The 20,948-nt window shown below is 52.7% G+C and overlaps 1 protein-coding gene across 1 annotated transcript in view; it reads left to right on the plus strand.

Annotated features, from left to right (window-relative positions):
- The first annotated feature begins 264 nt into the window (after positions 1-264).
- ZNF541 (zinc finger protein 541) overlaps positions 265-20,948 on the plus strand; it is a 37,884-nt gene continuing 17,200 nt past the window's right edge. Inside the window, exons 1-5 of the mRNA XM_029926361.1 lie at positions 265-308; positions 11,236-11,639; positions 15,592-15,835; positions 16,478-18,248; positions 20,074-20,132. Coding sequence (XP_029782221.1) covers positions 11,333-11,639; positions 15,592-15,835; positions 16,478-18,248; positions 20,074-20,132 — 2,381 coding nt within the window. The 5' untranslated portion in view covers positions 265-308; positions 11,236-11,332. The remainder of the gene's footprint in view (positions 309-11,235; positions 11,640-15,591; positions 15,836-16,477; positions 18,249-20,073; positions 20,133-20,948) is intronic.

Here is a 20,948-nt window from a genome sequence, read left to right on the forward strand (position 1 = left end):
AACTAAACCCCCTTTCCCGTGTAGATCTCCCTGGTTTAGTATTGCTTTCTTTCTCCTTCTAAATATTGCCCATCTTGCCTGACTTTACACTTGTGTGCTTGCTTCCTTGGGAACCCGGGATCTGAATGCCCCTTCCTTTCCATCACCTGCTTTCAGGGCAAAAGAAGTTGGACAAGTGTCCTGAATTTACTGCCCAGAGTTCCAGGAGGAAATATCCAGTGGTGTGACAGTCACCCGAATCCCTTCCCCGTGGGACTAGAACGGGGCCCTCCCGTTTCCTGGAGAGTCACTCCTTTGCTCTTCGCCTGGTGAGTCTTCCTTTGCTGTGGTCCAAAGATGAATTCCTTTCTTTCTCAGCAGGGTTTCTAATCCATCAAGAGCCTCTGTACGCATAGGGATACCTTTGAAGTTGCTGCTTTGGGAAGTCAGATGAGAAAAAGTTTATTTGTTGTGCCTCATGTCGCTGGTGGAAGGCAGACGTTTGTGAAGCAGATTTATGTTTCATTGTTTACTGCAGAAATGATTTTTCCCTCCTTCTGGTTTAGGGTAGCAATTTAGTTACTTGCAAGTAAAGGCCTGGAGGTGAACCAAAGATCGTGGGCGCCATCTGAGTGATACCAGTCAGTGGAAATGGCCACGTAGAAGTTTGTTTGCTTGCTTGCTTGCTTGTTTATTGAGAATAGACTAGAGCACGGTCTTTGTGTGAAATCTTTTGATCTTTAAACGGTGGCAGCGAATTTAATTCAAAGACCGCGTGCAGCACAAAACATGGCGGCTGGCCACTGGTTTGGGATATGTGCTTGCAGGTTCCTTGTGTTAGACACACATGCACACCCACGTGGACACCTATGTGCATGCAAGGCTTTTTTTTCTCTTTAGAGCCACTTTTTGATCTTCTAAAACTTTTTGATCTTATAAAAACATTGCCTAAAAATCATCGAAGACTCGAGTTTGTGCAGGTGAATTATGTGTGCTGATATTTGCCGTATTAGAAGTCAGATAAGCTTCAGGGACACCTGGGTGGCTCAGTTGGTTAAGCGGTGAAGTGTCTGACTTCGGCTCAGGTCATGATCTCACGGTTCGGGAGTTCGAGCCCCCACGTCGGGCTCTATGCTGACAGCTTGGAGCTTGGAGCCTGCTTCTGATTCTGTGTCTCCTTCTCTCTCTGCCCTTCCCCCTCTCATCTGCATGTGTGCACACTCTCTCAAATAAACATAAAAAAATTTTTTTAAGTCAAATAAGCTTTAAAAATATTTATTCATTTAAAAGTAACACTAGTAAACTCATTATATATTAACAAAATTGACATTTTAAATTTCAGAAAAAAGATTTAGTGAGAATAGTAGGCATTGTTTTACCTTTCTAGAGCCATTTGGAATCTCATATCGGCTTCTGCATTCAGCCTCTGGAGATACATTCTATAGCTTCTGGAAGGTTTCGCTGAGAATAAAAGAGGGCGGAGAACGTCTGAATATTATTAGGAAAATAGTTTTGACCTGGAAGACTCCCTGAAAGACTCCTGAGGTCCCCAGGGTTCCCCACCCCCATCCACCTCACTTTGAAAACGCTGTCGTAGATGGGTTTTGGATTTTTTTAATTTTTAAAAATGTTTGTTTATTTTTGAGAGAGAGAGAAGGAAAGAGACAGAGTGGAAGTGGGGGAGGGGCAGAGAAAGAAAGAGACAGAATCCAAAGCAGGTTCCAGACTCTGAGCCTTCAGCACAGAGCCCGACGCGGGGCTCGAACTCAGCAACCATGGGATCATGACCCGAGCCAGAGTCAGATGCTTCACCCCGTAACCGACTGAGCCAGGCACCCCTGCTATTGTAGATGTTAATGCTTATTTGGATTTTCCTCTAAGTCCCGCTTTTGGAATGAGAAACTTTAATGTCTCTTTTCTTCCCGTAGTTAATTCCATGTAAGAAATTTTCCTGGAGAGCGTAGTCCTAGCCACCTCGATTCCTCCACATTTTCGTTCTCTTTCTTAACATAAGCTTGGAATCTGCTCTTTTAATGAGCGATCAGAGGAGGTGAGGTCACCTTCTGGTTAAAAGTATCTTGGTTACGTGGCCAGGGGAGGGGGCCTCCTCGGGTTGTTGGGCTTAAGAAAGTAGGTGCAGAGTGTGGGCCAGGAACCCGGGGCTCAAGTGTGGGCTCCGATGAGGGCTTCGAAATCTGACTGCCCCGGGTTTGAAGTGTGAGCTTGATTTGGGGCAGGTTGCTGAACTTCTCTGGGCATTACTGACCTCATCTATAAAACAGGGTTAAGAACAGAGTGTATGCCTCAAAGGTGTGTTGTGGGAATTGTATGATCCGTAAGTGATTCCGGTTGTGCCTGTGCAGGAAGAAAGTGAGGCCTAGGAGCTGGAAGCCACGGCTCTCTCCAGAGACAGCCACCCCTCCCCTCTCTCTCGATAGCCATCAGGAAATATAAAATCTTAATAATTTTCAAGAGAAGTCACTAATATATTTGGTCAAAATCTTATTTACGTATTTTTGAGAGAGACAGCGGGAGCTGGGGAGGAATGGAGAGAGACATAGAATCCAAAGCAACCTCCAGGCTCTGAGCTGTCAGCACAGAACCAAACGCGGGACTTGAACCCACGAACCATGAGATCATGACCTGAGCCAAAGTCAGATGCTTAACCGACTGAGCCACCCAGGCGACCCAGTGACGGACCCAATTTTGAAAAATGCCGTGCAGGCCAAACAAAATGGGCCTACAGTCCCGATAACGTCTGGAGTGGGTAAACAAGGAAAGAATTTGCATAGCTGGGTCTCAGTCTCTCTTATTTCCCAGCTTCTAGCCATCTGATCTTAACTCAGACGTGATCACTCTGTCTCCGCTAACATTGATGCAGAGGGCGAAAGGGGAAGGTGGTGCTTGGAGTGCAGTGAGGGCGGGGGGCGGGGTGGGCAGAGAAAAAGAGAAAAAGGCCCACGGTGAATCCTGTCACTCACCCGTGAAAGGGATGCAGAGAGCTTTCTTTGATCAGAGTCAGTTCTGTGCCCGGCAAGATGCCGTGAGAAGCGTTCACACAGAAGGCAGAGGCACAGCTCTCCCAGAGCTTGGAGTCTGGGGAAAAGAGAAGAACTTGAAAGATAATTAAATTCCAAGGCCATCTGGGGTAGGGATGAAGTGGAATGCCAGACAGGCGCTCACGGAGTCCGGAAGGAGGGAGAAATCATCTCAGACTTGTCATGTTGGGAGGGGCCGTTGAGTGTGAGGAGTTTCATTCGGTAAAACAGAGCAGAGAGGGGTTGGTCAAGGGAAACTGCAGAAATCAAGGTCATACAAAAAGAGCTCCCCAGGGGTAAAGATACCAGGGTATCTAAATGAGTGAGGTGGGAGGATGTGAGCGATTGGTTGTTGTTGTTTTTTGTTTTGGAGAGACAGAGTACGAGCTGGGGAAGGGCAGAGAGGGGAAGAAGCTCAAGCAGGCCCTGCAGTCAGTGCAGAGTCCGACGCGGGGCTTGAACCCAGGAACTGTGAGACCATGACATGAGCTGAAGTCCAGAGTCGGAGGCTTAACCAACTGAGCCACCCAGGCGCCCTGGGTGGGGGCGAGCGACTTGGGCAGCGGTGGGGACTGTGGCAAACTGGAGAGCGCCTGTTGGTCTAAAGCAGCTGCGCTGCTCAGCTCCGGCCGATTGCTGCTTATCAGGAACCAGGGAGGACTCAGTGTTGACAAATCTTCAGATTTATTTTTCTCAAGATTTATTTGTTAATTTATTTTAATGTTTTTATTTGTTTATTAAGTTTTTTTTAATGTTTAATTTTGAGAGAGAGACAGAGACAGAGTCCGAGCAAGGGAGGGGCAGAGAGAGAGACACACAGAACCCGACGCGGGGCTCAAACCCACAAACTGCGAGATCATGACCTGAGCCGAAGTCAGAAGCTCAACCAGCTGAGCCACCCAGGCGCCCTTGGAGATTTTCAAATAGGAGTTGGAAGAAAGCCTTACTTCAGTAAGAAATCCCTAGATCTGCAGTGAGTGTCCGTGTAGTCGGGAGCTGCTAGGCACTTGGAACGACGTACATTTCAGTCAAATGAGATGGAAGTAGAATAAATAATTTCGTGCCTCACTGGCACGTCCTGCATTTCCGGGCACTCATTGGCCGTGTTGTGGCCGGGGGCTGTCCTTGGACAGTGCGGGTTTAGAACTTTTTCCTGAGCACAGAAAATTCTTTTGAGCAGCAGTTCTGTGTCCAAAACAAGTCGGACAGATCTTTCGACCTGATAACCAGTAGAAAATACTCAGATTAACCACAGGCTGAAAGAAACCTGGAGAACCGAGGAGTGTCAGATTGTCCCTCCTGTCCATCCAAACAGGCCACAGTAGATGTTAGTTCCCCCTTTGTGTCCCTGTCGCTGCAGGCGAGAACCCGTGGCAGATTAATTTCCCAAGAGGCTGTAGCATCTCAGAGGAGAGTCCCTGTCCCCTCCCCCCCTCCCCCGCCCCTACCTGTCCTGGAATGACATGCCTTTTTATTTACTTATTTATTCACATATGCAAAAGCAGAGGGCATTTATTCGGGCTTAAGCTTGGTCACCCAGACTTCACCAACCCAGTGGATCCGTGCTGAGAGCCGACACGCCTTTTTAAAAAGAAAAACATGAAAATTGCTTTGGATCTCCAGTGCCGGCTTAAATTGTTTTTCAAACCATTGAACAAAGCACATGAAGATGATCAAACAAGGCATATATTCCTAAAGCTTCCGGTTCTTGGGTTCTTGTGCCGCCAGAAAGGCAAAAGCTGGGGCGCCTGAGGGGCTCAGTTGGCTAAGCATCCATCTTCGGCTCAGGTCATGATCTCACCGTTCATGGGTTCGAGCCCCGTGTCGGGCTCTGTGCTGACAGCTCGGAGCCTGGAGCCTGCTTCGGATTCTGGGTCTCCCTCTCTCTCTGCCCCTCCCCTGCTCGCGATCTGTCTCTCTCTCTCTCTCTCAACGTAAATAAAAACATTCAATACATTTTTTAAGGTTAAAAAAGCCAAAATCAATTTGCAAATTAAATGCAAACAAATACAACCAAACCAACGTAAGTCACATTACGAATGTTGGTTTAATGGAAGGGGTACAATTTCGCTGAAACCTAACAGCTTCCTTGAAAGCAGTATCTTGTTGACTGTCACCCTGGCCCTTGTGGGTTTTGCAGAGCCTGGGGTGTCTCTGTTCTCCCGTCCCTTTTTCTCGGTTTGAACTGCCACAAGGCTCCTCCATCCGTACCACAGGGTCTGGTGGCTTTCGGGTGACCCCAAAGGCATAATTATGAGCAAAATCCTCCTCTCTCCTTTTCTCATTAGCCTGTGGCAATTAAAATCCTCCTTTTCAGCATTTGCGCCATACACATACCCTGGGCATTGAAACCAAATGGTGGTACTGTGTTATAAGGTAGTAATCCAGTAGCCCGCATAGGCTGGTGCTCTCCTTTTAGCTTATTCTCCAAATGAGAACACAAAATCAGAAAACTCTTGGCAAGAATTGGGAACGCCTGCAGGTTCCAGGAGACCACAGCCCTCCCCACAGGGATCGCAGGCAGTGCTGTAATCAGAAGGCGCCAAAACGTGGCAAATCGGATTTATCTGTTGCCAGAGGCAGTTCAGTATTGGCTCAGGGGAGTGGGGCTTTGCTTTATTAACTCAAAAGGATGTAGATACGAAATGTGGCCTTTGGATTTTGGGCTTGCCTGGCGAAGTGGTAATGAGGCCAGTCTGATCAGTGGACCACGGGCGTGTGCTGGAACTCGGGTGATTCCGCATGTGGGGAGTGCTGCCCCTATCCAGCGCCTTTTGTGTTTTCTGGCTGTATCAGTTCCATGCAGCTTGTGGTTTAAATTACGACAAGTTAGTATTGTGTCGTGGGTGAAAACACAAGCTCTGAAGTCAGAGTGCCTGGGTTTAGCGTGTGGCTCAGCTCCTGGTTAGGCGTGTGACTTGGGACAAATTACTTAGCGTCTCAGGGTCCCTTTCCTTGTTTGCAAACGGAAGGAGGAGAGCACCGACCTCTGGGTTGTGGAGAGCATTGAGTGAGTGGGCGCGTGCGAGGCTCTCGGTGGAGCGCCTGAGGAGGAGAGAGCGCTGACTATTTTACTTTGTTTATTTTATTTTATTTTATTTTATTGTCTTGTATTTCTTTCAAACGATGCTTTCCAATTTATCCCATTAGCTTGTTTTTATTGTCAGAATAGGAAAAAAAGAGCCGCTTCTTTCCCCTTCAGAGCCCTGCAGACACTTGGCTGCAGCGCTGTCCGAGAAGCTCTAGAACTGGCAGAGACGTTCACTGGGACTCAGATCTCTCCGGTCCACATTCCCTTCTTTGCAATTTAGAAATCCCCAAAGGCTCTGGCCGACCCGCGGCGTTGCAGACCTCGGTTCATGGGCGGGCCCGAAGTCACGGTGATTCATTCCGTTTACTCTGAATGGTCAGACGCGTCGGTGCAGAAACCATGATTTGGTTACTGGGTGCTGCCCCCGACCCCCCGACGGTTACTTAAAATACGGTGTTTCCATTGATTTACCCCAAAGTCTGAGTTCTAGAACTCACTGGATCTCAGTTGTCACTCAGGATCGTGGGCCTGTAATCGACTCGCAAGTTCCCCCAGTAGGCTGGCCACGCACACGGACACACAGGGAGGGCGTCGTGGGAAACGCAGGCGGTGTGGGCGCAGCTGTTCTGTTCCGTTTCAACAGGGAAAGTTTAAAAACAGTAGCAGCCAATACCCTAGGAAGGTAGGCCCAAACTCCAGTTACTCTAGGCTCCACTAGGTATGTTATCAGTGAGTCAGCAGGCGTTTATTCAGTGTCTAGGTGAGGGGCGCCTGGGGGGCTCAGTCGGTTGGGCGTCCAACTTTGGCTCAGGTCATGATCTCGCAGTTCGTGGGTTCGAGCCCCATGTCGGGGTCTGTGCTGACAGCTCGGAGTCTGGAGCCTGCTTCGGATTCTGGGTCTCTTTCTCTTTCTGCCCCTCCCTGCATTCACGCTCTGTCTCTGTCTCTCAAAAATATGAATACATGTTTAAATAACATTTTTTAAAAACGTCTGAGTTAGGACAGAATCACTCACAATAGCCCACAGCGGACACAAGCCAAATGCCCGTCATCAACCGAGGAGTGGGTGAAGAAGACGAGCCTCACGCAGACAGTGAGATATCTGTCCGTGACAAGTCGTGAAGTGACGGTGCGCGCTGCCGTGTGGGTTAGCCTCGGAAACACTGTCCTTAGAGCCGCGGCCGTCAGAGGCCACGTGTTGCTTGAGTCCATCGTTTGTGTGGAACGGCCGCCCTCTCCTGGAGCCCTACTTCGCCTGCCTTTTGATTTTTTGTTGAGAGACCGGCCGTTTTGAGTGTTACAGCGCGGTGGTCCTTGGAGTCCGGTTCTCCCTCCCCCGTGCCAGCGTTTGTTGTTCCTGCCCGCGGGTTGTCATGTGTGGATGGTGACTTTTGCAGACTCTGTTTGTAGACTGTATTCTTTGTCGTGTGCGGTCAGCCGGCGCTTTGGCAGGGATTTCCTTCAACGCCTGGAGCCCAAACGTTGTCTCCTGGAGTTGGCGGCGGGGGACGGCCGTGGCTCTCCGCAGAGCGCACACGTCTGCCGTCCCTTCTCCCACTTTCACAGAACGCGGGTCAGCCAGAGGCGGGAGCTTAGAGCCTTCACGAGTGTTTTCTGAGCAGGTGCCTGCCCTGGGTGCGCGGGCTTCTAAGTGTCTTCAAGTACGGGGACGGTTTTCATTGTTCAAACTGAATTTTACTTCCGTTTTAGTTCCCCAGAGTCCACAGGTTACATTCGGAAAAGCACAGAGCCTGACACGGGGCTCAAACTCACGAACCGTGAAGTCATGACCTGAGCTGAAATTAGACGCTTACTGACTGGGCTACCCAGGCGCCCCTAATTTTTAAATTTTTGAGTATCTTTTTATTGGAGTATAATTAGCATACACTGTTATATTAGTTTCTGTACCATTTTGCCTTCGATGTTTTTAACAACTGCCATCTTGCAGCTGTTCTCTGCTCTGAGAAAGTTCCAAGGTAGGCAACATCAAGGCAAGACCTTCTGGTTAGCCCTTCAGGAGCCATTGGACGGGTCAAAGCAGATGACCTGAGCTGTTTGAGAACAAGATCATCTCTGCTCCCTTGTGCCCCAGGAGCCCACACCGAGTGTGGGGGCTGCCTTCAAAATCACTGCAGAGCCGGGGGCTGGGGAGAGGATGGGAGCAAGTCAGATAGATCCTACCAGGCTTCGTTGACCTTGGTCTTGCTGAAGGTTCACTTGGGTGCTGTAGACCTTGGACTGTTTTGTAGAGTTCCAGTGAAGTTGACGTTTTTCATTGTTTTCTGTGGTGGCGTGGGTGGGGAGTTGTTAAATCACTGAGTCCATCTTGGTTTTCCTTGTAGGGCTATGCAGATCATCTGCTTCCTCATGAGTCGGTTTGGTAACTTGTGTCTTTCCAGGAAATTTGTCTGTTTTTCTCTAAGTTACCTAATTTGTTGACATAGTAATCCTTTATAATCCTTCCTAATTTTGTTCCCGCTCTGATTTCTAATTTCAGTAATTTGAGTCTTTCTTCCCCTCTTTTTGAGTGCGGTAAATTCCACTCGCTCAAATGTTACATAGTTTATTCCTTTTCTTTTGGTAGTTACGATTAGTTTTTTTTAATTTAAAAATTTTTTATTTTATTTATTTTTTAATGTTTGTTTATTTTTGAGAGAGAGAGACAGAGTGTGAGTGGGGGAGGGAAGCAAGAGAGACAGACACAGAATCCAAAGCAGGCTCCAGGCTCTGAGCTGTCAACACAGAGCCCAATGCGGGGCTCGAACTCACAGATCGTGAGATCATGACCTGAGCTGAAGTCTGACACCCAGCCAACTGAACCCTCCAGTCGCTCTGGTTAGATTTTTCTTAGCATACGTGCTTAAAGTACAAAGTAAACCATTGTCTTGTCTTTCCCAAATGATTCAAAGCATTGTTGAGCCAAGGTCTCTGAGCAGTGCCTTGTTGGAAAAAGTCTGTGTTGGTCCCTCTTGAAAGCTAGTTTTCCCGGGTGGTGCATGCTGTTCTGGCCCTCACCTTTCCTTCTCTGCTGGTGGGGTTATTCCGTGTCTCCTGCTGCCGCTCAGAAGTTTTCCATCAGGCTAGTCACCTTCCCTTGCTAGACTGTCTGCCTCTTCTTTCTGGTAGTTTTTAGTGTTTTCTCTGACTCCCGTGGTCTCTGGTCCCGCTGCTTGTGTTGGGGAGTAAATCCATTTTTACTCTTCCTGCTGTGTCCAGCAGTGCTCGGTAATCGACCATCTGTCTTCAAGAATTATGCTCTTTAAGTCTGGTTCCTGTGTCCCTGTGATTCTGCAAACTCCTCCACCATTGTCTCTTCAAGATGCCACGTCTCCTGGGGCGCCTGGCTCGCTGGCTTGGTCGGAAGAGCATGCGACTCTTTTTTTGTTTTGTTTTGTTTTGTTTTGATTTATGAGAGACAGAGAGAGACAGCGAGAGCAGGAGAGGGTCAGAGAGGGAGAGAGAGGGAGACACAAGATCCAAAGCAGGCTCCAGGCTCTGAGCTGTCAGCGCAGAGACCAATGCGGGGCTCGAACCCACGAACCAGGAGATTGTGACCTGAGCCGAAGACAGACGCTTAACGGACTGAGCCACCCAGGCGCCCCAACATGCGACTCTTGATGTTGGAGTTATGAGTTCAAGTGCCACATTTGGTGCAGAGATTACTTAAAAACAAAATCCTTTAAAAAAAAAAGTGAGAGGGAGAGACACCTGGTTTTCCGTATTCTCTCCCCTTTCCTTCCGGGATTCCTTGTGTACAGCGTTAGACTTCCGGGCTGGCTTCTCCGTCTGTACTGTCTCTGTTTCCCGTTCACATTCTCCATTTCTTGATCTCTCCGTGTGGAATTCTGGGGGGCTTTCCCCAGATTGCTCTCTGCCGGTTCCTCGTGTCTGTCTTCAGCACTGTCTCCTCTGTTAACCCTTTCAGCGAGCTTTTAATTTAAATGTCGTCCATGGAAGTTTCATCTGTTTTCAAAACTGTTTGTTCTTGGGGTGCCTGGGTGACTCAGTCGGTTAAGCGCCCAGCTTTGGCTCAAGTCATGACCTCGCGGTTCATGGGTTCAAGCCCCGAGTCGGGCTCTGTGCTGACAGCTCGGAGCCCGGAGTCTGCTTTGGATTCTGTGTCTCCCTCTCTCTCTGACGCTCCCCTGCTCGCACTGTCTCTCCCTGTCTCTCAAAAATAAATAAAAAACACTAAAAAATAAAAATAAATAAACTGTTCTGGTCCCGTACTGACTTACCCTTTTCTTGTGCTAGGTCTGTTGTCTCTCACTGCTCTGCTCTTGGGGTTCTTCTTGAAGTTTGTGTGGAGAGATTTTTTCTTTTTGTTTGTTTAGTTTTCCCATGGATGGCCGGCTCTTCCAGGGTCCCGGTCTCCACTGCCCGTGAGCTCAGGGCCCTGTTTCCTTTCCTCGTGGGTCTCTGATGACCCCGAGTCCCAGCCTTTAGGGCAATGAATTGAATAGGAATATAAATATGGCCATGTAGATACAGTTTAAAGTTTTCTAGTAGCCACATTGAGAAACTAAGAAGAGGTAGGTGAACGTAATTTTAATCACATGCTTGACCCACCGTATCCAAAATATTTTCATTTCAACATGTTGTAATTTAGAAACATACTAAACTTACATTTTTTTTGTACTAAGTCTTCCAAATCCAGTGTGTATTAGACTCACCGCGTGTCTTAGTCTGGGCTGGTCACGTTTCAAGTCTGCGTGGCCACGTAGGACTAGCTGCCATCGTATTGGACCTTGGACTCAGTAGCTGAGTCTGGTTTTCCCCTCAGGCCCACCTGAGGGCACACTGCTGTGTTTTCTGTGAGTTTTCTCAGTGTTTGCTGGCACATTGGCTTTTACCTGTCTCTTGAGCGTGGCTGTGTGTTAAAAAGGGTCTTTTCTCATATTCCTCTGTGTTTATAGCTGGAGAAAGAGGGCAGTTCAGTCCGCCATGTTGCCAGAAATCCTTTCCTTTATTCCTTACAACGACCTTATGATGGAGGTACTCCAATGCCCAGTTTACAGACCAGGAAACTGGGGCTCATGGAGCTAAAAGGCCTTGCCCTAGTTCACATGACTGTTAAGTGGCAGAGGACAGACCCAAGGACAGGTCTGTTTGAATTCCAAGTCCTTGCTCTGCCCACCATGCTGTGCTGCCATGTCCTAATTTTGATTCCCCCCTGTTCATTTTCAGGAATTAGACATCACCGAGAGCTTCTCCTCCCTAACTCCTTACACGGCCTTGCTCGTCTGGAGAGGAGCTCTTGGCCCCGACCTGGCCGTGACGAGCCATGGACCAGTACGGCCTTGGGGACGAGGGTGCCCTTACCCCAGACACACACCTCCCTTCGTTTTCTGAGAGCCAGGGACTCAACTGCAGTGACACCCTCGACCAGGACCTGGGTCCCAGCACACGAGACCTGCTCTATGCCGGCCTGAGTGGTCTGGACCTGGACCCCAGCCTCCCAGCCCCTGACATGCCCAGCGAGGTGCTGGAGGACACCTTGGACAGCCTGTCCCTGTACTCGGGGAAGGACAGTGACTCCGTGAAGCTGCTGGAGGAGTGTGCAGATCCAGAACCGCACGCCGCCCTGCGAGGTAAGGCTGTCCCCGGGGCCCAGGGCCTGGAAGGCTCTTTGGTGGTTCCCGTGGCAAGCTGGGAGGGTTGCTTCCGCACGGATTGGATGGCGAAGCTTCTCCACGGGTGAAGCAGTGAACAGGGAACCGGCACTTTTTTTTTTTTAACTTGGGGCCTGTTCCCAACTCCCTAGTCAAGGAATGGAACACTGATCCTGAGGAATCATGTTGAGAAATTCGGCTGTTTGTGGATATCCTAACCTTGCGCCGGGCGTGGGCAGACCTTTGAGTTTACAGGAGACTTTCCCACCCATCACAACTGGGAGGCGCTTTTCAAGTTCCCAGAATGACCTCGGATCCTGTCCGTCTGCCACTCGGTCGTCTGGTCCTCCTCAGCCTCCGGGTCTTCATCCGAGAAGGGCAGGGGCATCGGGAGGCCCACTCTGCGGCCCCCCCCTTCCCCCCATATCAGTAGTGAGACGCAGGGGAGGAGGTGAATGCAAAAGAATTGCACGGGCTGCGAAGCGTGGGCCAGATCATTGTTCTTTGTTATCAATATCGGTGGGACTCATCTCAGGCAGCCCATTGATTGGGTTCCAAGCCTCTCTCTTCAGCAGCAGAGGAGCAAAAGGAGGACTGATGCAGTAGTTGAAAGCCTTGGTGCAGTTTTCTTTTGGGTTTTCAGTTTGCCTCGAGGCGTCCTGGCAAGACCAATTCGATTTTTGTTAACTCTTTTCAGAGGTTCTCCGGTAAGTGGCTCAGATGAGTTGTCCGAGCCAGCGGCCTTTGGTATTTGTAATCATGCCATGTGCCGGGAGAGCTGCTTGGTGACGGCCCCGCAGAATAGGTGTCTGTGGCCATCGGGGTCAGCAGTTGGAGAAACACCCCAAAGACCTGCTCCTGGGGAGGCCCCCCCTCCTCTCTGCACAGAGGCAGCAGACGAGGGTCAGCCTCGTCACCACCAGAGCGATGGCCAGAGAGGAGGTCCCAGAATCGTGGGATGTGTGTGGTGCGCGGGCATTGGACCACGCCTGTGAGGTGGGGGGTCTGGTAATTAGGGTTCTCAACCCCGGCCACAGAAACGACCAGAAAAACGCTGGCAGCGTGAATGTGTGTGCATTTCGCTGGGCAGAGGGACTGTCGCTCTCACCAGATTTTCCTTGGCGGGGCGTCGGGAGGGGGGTTTCCCTCGCTGCAGAATGTGCTACAGATCAGTAATCTAGTTCAGCTCTTCGTAATTTGTCTTAAACTTGATTTCTTCTTTTACCTGTTAAAAGGAGGAGTCACCTGAACATTAAATTCTAACTCCCTATACCTCTGTGACTGAAATTCAGGCCGCTGTAAATGTATACACTGGTGCTTGTCTTCTTAGCTAGGAAAACAAATCACAGCTCTTAAAACAAACAGGACACAGAGGAAAATAATATCAGGAAAAATCCTCCAGCCTGGCTCCCACGCATAGGGTTTTAAAAACATGAATGATGTCATTTAGAAAAACGCGGTTTGGCGCAGGTGTATTAAGTGTACGATGCTATTTGAGGTTTCTCGAACTCGGTGTATTTGCTTTCTTACGTGAAGGCACCCTTGTCCTGACGGACTCCCCTGTGGTGTTTGAGTGCGTTCTTGCTCACTAGCTGGTCGCCTTTCCACAACCAACTTTGCACGTGTGGAGCTGCCTTTGGGACTCGTTCTTTGAATGTACTCCTCCGCGTAGGTTGGCCCGTCAGAGAACACACACCGTTTTATTTTATTTATTTGCTTTTTTTAAACGTTTGTTTGTTTTTGAGACCAAGAAAGACAGAGCATGAGTTAGGGAGGGGCAGAGAGAGAGGGAGACACGGAATCCGAAGCAGGCTCCAGCCTCTGAGCTGTCAGCACGGAGCCCGACGCGGGGCTTGAACTCACAGACTGTGAGATCATGACCTGAGCCGAAGTCTGAAGCTCAGCTGACTGAGCCCCCAGGCGCCCCCCCCACACTGTTTCATAACTCACTTGGCAACACTGCCCTCTGAGAAGATCAGGCAACTTCCTGGGCCCAGTGACTCTGCCTGAGTTTTGGTGTTTTTGTCAATTCTTTTTTGAAACAATGCTAGTTTAATTGTTGGCTTTAATGAGCATTTAATTTTATTTAAAAAAATTTTTTAAGCTTATTTATTCATTTTGAGAGAGCGAGTGAGTGGGGAGGGGAAGGGAGAGAGAGGGAGAGAGACAGAATCCCAAGCAGGCTCTGCACTGTCAGTGGAAAGTCCAACGTGGGGCTTGAACCCACACTCTGTGAGATCATGATCTGAGTGAAATCAACAGTTGGAAACTTAACCGACTGAGCCACCCAGGCGCCCCTTACTGAGCATTTTTGGAATAATTTAGCAAGGTGGAGGACTTTCCCGCCGGAAGTCCTCTGACTCCAGACTTACATTGTTGGGATCATTTGACCGCCTGTCACAGTAACTTCTTAGATGAGCAGGAGGAGACCAGGCGCGTTGAGGGACAAACGGGCCCCGGCCGGGACAGAGCTGGGGGACGCCTGTCCGGGCGTCTCAGGCTGCGCCTCGGCCAGTTAGCCATCTGGGTCCCTGGTGCAGGCCTGCTGCCCTGGGCTCTTGGGTGCCCGGGGTCCCTGCTCTGCTGCACCCTAGGGAAGTGGCGATTTCCAAACTGCCATGCCCTGAGGCAGTCTGAGGCGGCTTGAAGCCCAGTCTGAACAGCAGGAAAATCTTCCACCACAGCAGGTAGAGTGTCCCCGAGCGCCAGCATGGGGTCCTGGGGAGCCAGGACACAGCGGGACCCTGCAGAGTCCTTGCAGCCATGGCCCTGCATGTCCCGTGATTCGAAATCAGCTTCTCTTTAGTCACCAGACCTGTCTCTGTCCGTCAGAGCGAGACAGAAGCCATGCGTTCCCTCCCTACCCGCTGATCCGGGGACTTGACGACCCGTCCGTCTCCCCGTGAGCGTTGCCAGCCCTTCCCCGGCTCCTGGGCGAGCGCGCTGTTCAACCCAAGGGGCACAGAGAGCACACCAGCATCTCCAGGGCCCCAAGAAGAGGAAAGTCAAAGTGGCCCGTAGCTACCAGTCTGTCCCATTCTCCCTGCTGGTTTTCTGTTTCGTAACAGCAGACTGCTGTTTTCACACTGAGCAATCACATCATCAGATATTTTTCTACAGTTTTACTGTGTCCTAGACTCTTTATGCCATAACCCAGTCACTTCTGTCCCGTTATCAGATACTAGTTTGTTTCTCATAGAAAAGGCGGTGCTGCTGTTAACTGCTTTGTGGCTACCTCTTTGTACAAATATAGATTTCTTTCTCTCTCTCTCACTCTTTTTTTTTTCTTTTTTGAGAGAGAGAAAGAGAGGGTACCAGTGAGCAAGGGGCAGGGAGAAAGAGGGAAAGAATCCCAGGAGTGGCAGAGGAAGGGAGAGAGAGACAGACAGACAGAGAGAAGTGGGGCTTAACCCAAAGCAGGACCCTTGTGGAAGCAGGGCTCGAACTCATGAACCGTGAGATCATGACCTGAGCCGAAGTCAGATGCCTAATGACCGAGCCACCCAGCCACCCCTGTATTTATTTCTTTGAAGTCCCCATAGAGGAATTGGCTGGAAGAAAGGCTCTATACTTGTCTGAGGTTTTGGATTATGGTTTTCTGGATTGTCCCTCCAGCGGTGCCGTGGATGGTCTAGACGGAAAGCCCGGCTCATGTTGATCGCTTTGTCCTGGAATCACTTCTGGCCACTGCCCTCCGAGTGTGGCACCAGGACTGAGCGCCATCCTGCAGGGGTGGCCTGGCCCAGCTCACTTCCCTCCCTGGTCATTTTCTCGGCGCACAAAGCCACTAAAGTTGGAGGGCACAATCGTGGCCCTCTGCCCAAGTCCACGTCCATGTCTGCCATGGCCCCTCGACTGGCCGAGTGCTGATTTCGCCCTGCTCTTCGATTTCCCCAGACGTCTATAACCTGTGCTCTCTCCCTCCGTTTAGACCTGGGGCTCGGTGCTCTCAAGGTGCCTAAAGAAGCGGACGAAGGAGGCAGGGCCACGTCGGGGAGCGTGAGGAGGGGCCGGCGGCAGCACGCGTCCCCTCAGAACCCGCTGCTGGACTGCGGCCTGTGCGGGAAGGTGTTCAGCAGCGCCAGCTCGCTCAGCAAGCACTACCTGACGCACAGCCAGGAGAGGAGACACGTCTGCAAGATCTGCAGCAAGGCCTTTAAGCGCCAGGACCACCTGTATGTGGGATTGGGGGGTCGGTGGAGGGCATGCTCCTGGGTCGTCTTCACACCTTCCCGGCCGTGGGGCTCCCCTCCTGCTCCCCAGATAGCCATCTGCAGCCTGCGCTGGGGGTTGGGGGAAGGACGCACCTCCCCGTGTCAGGCTCGGCCAGCCCCGCCCAGGACAGGTGGCTCCTCCCAGCCCCCAGACTCACACCAGTGAGGCGATCGTGGTTTGCACTCAGGACCCTTGTGGTTTCAGGACCCCTCCCGGCTCACTCCCAAGGCAACTGTGCCGTGCGGGGAATTGGGCTCCTTTTAGAGAAATGTTGGGAGTCCCTCCTGGGCATCAGAGGAACACAGATCTGTGTCTCGAGAGGAACCTGCGTTAGAATAGTGGGGACACGAGAGAGTTGGAGACGCCTGTTTCTGGAATTTGGCCAGAGAGCATTGATGCTTTTCTTTCTTTTTTTTTTTAATTATTTTTCTCAGAGAAGGGGTTTGCTTACCAGTGAGGGAGGGTAGCACCCCTTGTGTGGCTTTGCCCCAAGGGGTGGCCGCCTGTGGCTTCTTTCCTGGGCGCTGAGCAAGGTTCCCCGGGCTGCACTCGGGCTCCCGCGGTGAAGGGCGCCCTCTGACCCCGTCTCCGTGTGACTCCAGGACGGGGCACATGCTCACGCACCAGAAGACCAAGCCGTTCGTGTGCGTCGAGCAGGGCTGCAGCAAGAGCTACTGTGACTACCGCTCGCTGCGGCGCCACTACGAGGTCCAGCACGGCCTGTGCATCCTGAAGGAGGCCCCCCCGGAGGAGGAGGCCTGCAGAGGGTCACCTCACGCCCGCGAGGCCACCAGCCGGCCCTCTGCGCCCCCGGAGGCCCGGTCCCCCGGCCCCCTGCTGCCCAGCCGGGACCTCCTGCGCTGCATCGTGAGCAGCATCGTCTGCCGCGGGGCCCCCTCTGCCGGCCCAGACGGCGGGGAGGACAGGAGCGCGGCCTGTCCCTGCGCACCCGCCGGCATGCCAGGGGCTCCCGAGAGCCTGGGCCCCGACGTGTCCGAGGAGCCTCGTGCCCCACGGAAGGAGCCCGCTGCCGCCCTGTTCACGGCTGTGCACCTGAGAGCCGTGGAGAACGGGGGCCCCGAGCTGGCCGAGCTGGAGCCACCTGTGTGCCAGCGCCCAGCCGCCCTGGAGGGCTGGCCCGAGGGTGGCCCGCTGCCCGCCCGCCTGCCCCCGCTCCGAGGCCAGGTGGTCCCCGGCGGCCCCCAGCCGTCCGGCCATACCTCCCAGTGGCTGCGGAGCTTGCCCAGTGGCCCCGTGAACAGGGGGAGCAGCGCATTCGTCACCCACAAGCTGCCTCTGGGGCCGTCCCGGGAGGGCTGCGAGACCAGCCCCGGGCCCAGCGGCACGTCCCCCACGGGGGAGCCCTCGCCCTGTGCGGGCACCGGGCCGGAGGGCGCATTGTCCTATCCCACCCCACTCCTGACGGCACCCGGGGAGGCCTCGGGCGACCCCAGACATGCCGGCGGGGAGGACGACACCTGGGGTTCCAAGAAGAGCAAGCCCGACTGCGGGCCCTTCTCGCGGCCGAGCCCCGGGGAGCCCGGCCTCCAGGACGCCCACCAGCCCGGTGGCCTCCCGGACGACGCTGCACCGCTCTTCCGGCAGCTCTTTCTCAAGTCCCAGGAGCCCCTGGTGAGCTGCGAGCAGGTGCAGCTGTTCCAGATGATCGCCAAGTCCCCGAGGGTCTTCCCGCAGCTCCCCAGGCCTGAGGGCAAGCAGGCTTCCCTGAAGCCGCCGCCGGGGCCCTGGCAGCAGCTGCCCCCACCGCCGGCCGTCCCTGTTGACTCTCTCCACGCTGGCCCCGGAAACCTGGAGCCAGAGGGGTCCCCGGCCCGCAGGAGGAAAGCCATGTCTGCCTTCCCCAGAGAGGCCTCCCCGGGGGTCCCCCGACGGGACACCAAGGGAGGACCGAAAATGGCCACTGCTCGGCCGTCTGTTACAGCGGCTTCACTGGACCCTCCCAGGAACCCGGACATTTCCTCTCTGGCCAAGCAGCTGAGATCCGTGAGAGGGACCTTGGACCTGGGGGACATCTTCTCCCCAGGGGGCCCACAGCAGCCGCAGTCGGGTGGGGATGAGCCCCTCGGAGCCCTGCTCCCGGGGAAGCGGGCCCAGGTGGAGAATGGCACGGCTCCGGGGGCCGTGAAAGGTGAGAAGAGCCAGGCCTGTGCCCGGGGCGGAGGCTACCGGCTCTTCTCCGGCAACCCCAGGTCCCAGCGCTTCTCCGGCTTCCGGAAGGAGAAGGTGAAAATGGATATGTGCTGTGTGGCCTCCCCGAGCCAGGTAGCCATGGCCTCCTTCTCGTCAGCCGGGCCTCCAGCAGACCCCCCCCAGGACTCGAAGTCCAAGCTGACGATTTTCAGCAGAATCCAGGTACCTGGGCCCTCCCTCCTGGGGCCCGAGCACCCTCGGGCCGACAGTCTGGTTTGTCCCTTGTTTCTGCGTCTGCTGGTTGGCCAGGCATCGTGTTCAGTCTCAGGCAAGCCCCGGCCGCACTTGTCCAGAGGTGGAAATGAGGGTTCGGAGAGATTATGGGTCCTCCTGTCAACGCCCTCCCTTCAGCCATCAGGTTGTGAGAGACGCGTTCTTTCCTAGGCTTGGCCTGCTGACTTTCTTTCTGCCTTTCACTTCCTTTTGGATTCGCCTCCTTAAATCGGTCAGAGGATGTAAAGGTAGAGATCCCCCCTCCCGCACCCCCCATCAGTATTTCTTCGCGAAGAGCCGTGTCTTCCCTGATGGGAGTCCCGGGCCTGACGCTGGCCAGCACCCACACAGCATCACTGAGCCCTTGCAGGTGGTACCCGCCAGGTCTGGGCCTCAGGAGGCCGGGAAAGCAGGGGAGCCGTGGAGAGTGAGAGAGAGGGAGAGAGAGAATCCCAAGCAGGCTCTGCACTGTCAGCATAGAGCCTGACGCGGGGCTCAAGCTCATGAACTCATGAGATCACGACCTGAGCTGAAATCAGGAGACGCTCAACAGATTGAGCCACCGAGGCGCCTAACTCGCCATTTTAAAGCATACCTCCTGGTAGTTTTCAGGATATGCTCCAGGTTGTGCATCCGTTACGGCTCTTTGCCAGAACACTTTCATCACCCCCCAAACCCCACACCCTTAGTTGTCACCCCCAATCTCTCCATCCGTCCCAGCCCCTGGCAGTTGTGAATCCCCCTTCTGTCTCTCTGGACTTGCCTGCTCTGGCCACTTGGTACACTACGTGGCCTTCCGTATCTGACCTCTTACGCATCGTATGATGTTTCCACGCTTCGTAGGCGTTGGGGCGCGTCCACGTTCCCTTGTAGGACCGAATGGCCCCCCGCCGCACGGCGTCTCACATCTTGTTTCCCCGTGTGGCAGCTGATGGGTATTTGGCTTGTTTCCGCTTCTTGGCCACTGTCAGCAGCGCTGGTAGGGCCCTTGTGTGGACGTAGGCTTTCCTCGCCCTTGGGGGTGCCTCGGCCTGGAGTTTCTGGGTCAGAGGGCAGCTCTGCGTCGAACCATCCCAGGAGCTGCTGTACTTTTCCCAAGCAGCCGTGCTGTTCAGCATCCCCGCCCACCGCCTCTCCGCGTCCTTACCGACGCTTCGCTAGCCGTTTTCTTGCTTTTATTTGTTTTGTTTTTAATCATAGCCATGCTGGCGGGCGAGACGTGGCCTCTCCTCATGCTTTGGTGAGCACGGGCCTGGTGGCCGGGGGTGCACAGCACCTTCTCACGTGCTTCTTGGCCATCTGTAAGCCCTCTTTGGCCGAGCATCTTTCAGATCCTTTGTCCATTTCCAAATCGGCTAGTCATCTTTTTGTTGTCGAGCTACACAGTTCTTCCCATAATATGAACACAGGTCTCTCGTCAGGTGTGTGCTTTGCAGTGATTTCTGTCTATGCAGGGCGTGGGTTTCCTTCACTCTCCTGATGGCGTCCTTTGAAGCACGGCCGTTCTGAGTTCCCCTGAAGTCTAATTTGTCGGTCCTGGCATTCATTTTGGTGACTTCCAAGACACCCGCGCCTCCTCCACGGTCTCGAAGACCTACGTCTATGCCTTCCTTTAAAAAGAAAAAAAAAAAACCTTATTGTTAAGTCATCTCTACACCCCACGTGGGGCTCGAATCCACAACCCCAAGATCAAGACCCACACACTCAGTCCCATAGCTGTCACTCTTGCATGCGTCCTTCCTGATAATGCTGGCTCCTGTGTTTTCCTCTTCAGGGCGGAAATATCTCCCGGCTGCCCCATCCGATGAGGGAGGAGAACGCGGTAGGCGGATGGTAAGTTCAGAAGGCGCTCCCCCGCGGGCCTGAGGGCACTCAGCGCCTCACATTCCTCGGGTTGCCTTTCTGTGCTGGCCCCGTCCCACCAAGTTCTGGAAGCATGAGTCCCAGAGAGGCTCACACCTGGCCATGAGGCACTGTGGTGTCCTCGCTCCATTTCCTAGGGTTTGTCGAGAGTTGTTGGTAGATCAGACTTTTTTTTTTTTAATAGTTTATTACCAAGTTGGTTTCCTTATAACACCCAGTGCTCTTCCCCACAAGTGCCCCCCCCTCCATGACAATCACCCCTTTCTCCTTCCCCCCCGTCCTCCTCAGACCTGTTTGTTCTCAGCATTCAAAAGTCTCTCATAATTTGCCTCACTCCCTCTCCCCGACTCTTTCCTCCACCTCTCCCCTCCCCATGGTCTCCTATTAGGTTTCTCCTGTTAGGCCTATGAGTGCAAACATATGGTATCTATCCTTCTCCGCCTGACTTATTTCGCTTAGCATGACACCCTCGAGGTCCATCCACTTTCCTACAAATGGCCATATTTCATTCTTTCTCATTGCCATGTAGTACTCCATCGTGTATATATACCACATCTTCTTGATCCACTCATCAGGTGATGGACATTTAGGCTCTTTCCATGTTTTGGCTATTGTTGACAGTGCTGCTATGAACATTGGGGTACATGTGCTCCTATGCACCAGCACTTCTGTATCCCTTGGGTAAATCCCTAGCAGTGCTATTGCTGGGTCATAGGGGAGTTCTATTGTTAATTTTTTGAGGAACCTCCACACTGTTTTCCAGAGCAGCTGCACCAGTTTACATTC

The sequence above is a fragment of the Suricata suricatta genome, chromosome 16, assembly GCF_006229205.1.
Source record: "Suricata suricatta isolate VVHF042 chromosome 16, meerkat_22Aug2017_6uvM2_HiC, whole genome shotgun sequence".
Classification (NCBI taxonomy): Eukaryota; Metazoa; Chordata; class Mammalia; order Carnivora; family Herpestidae; genus Suricata; species Suricata suricatta.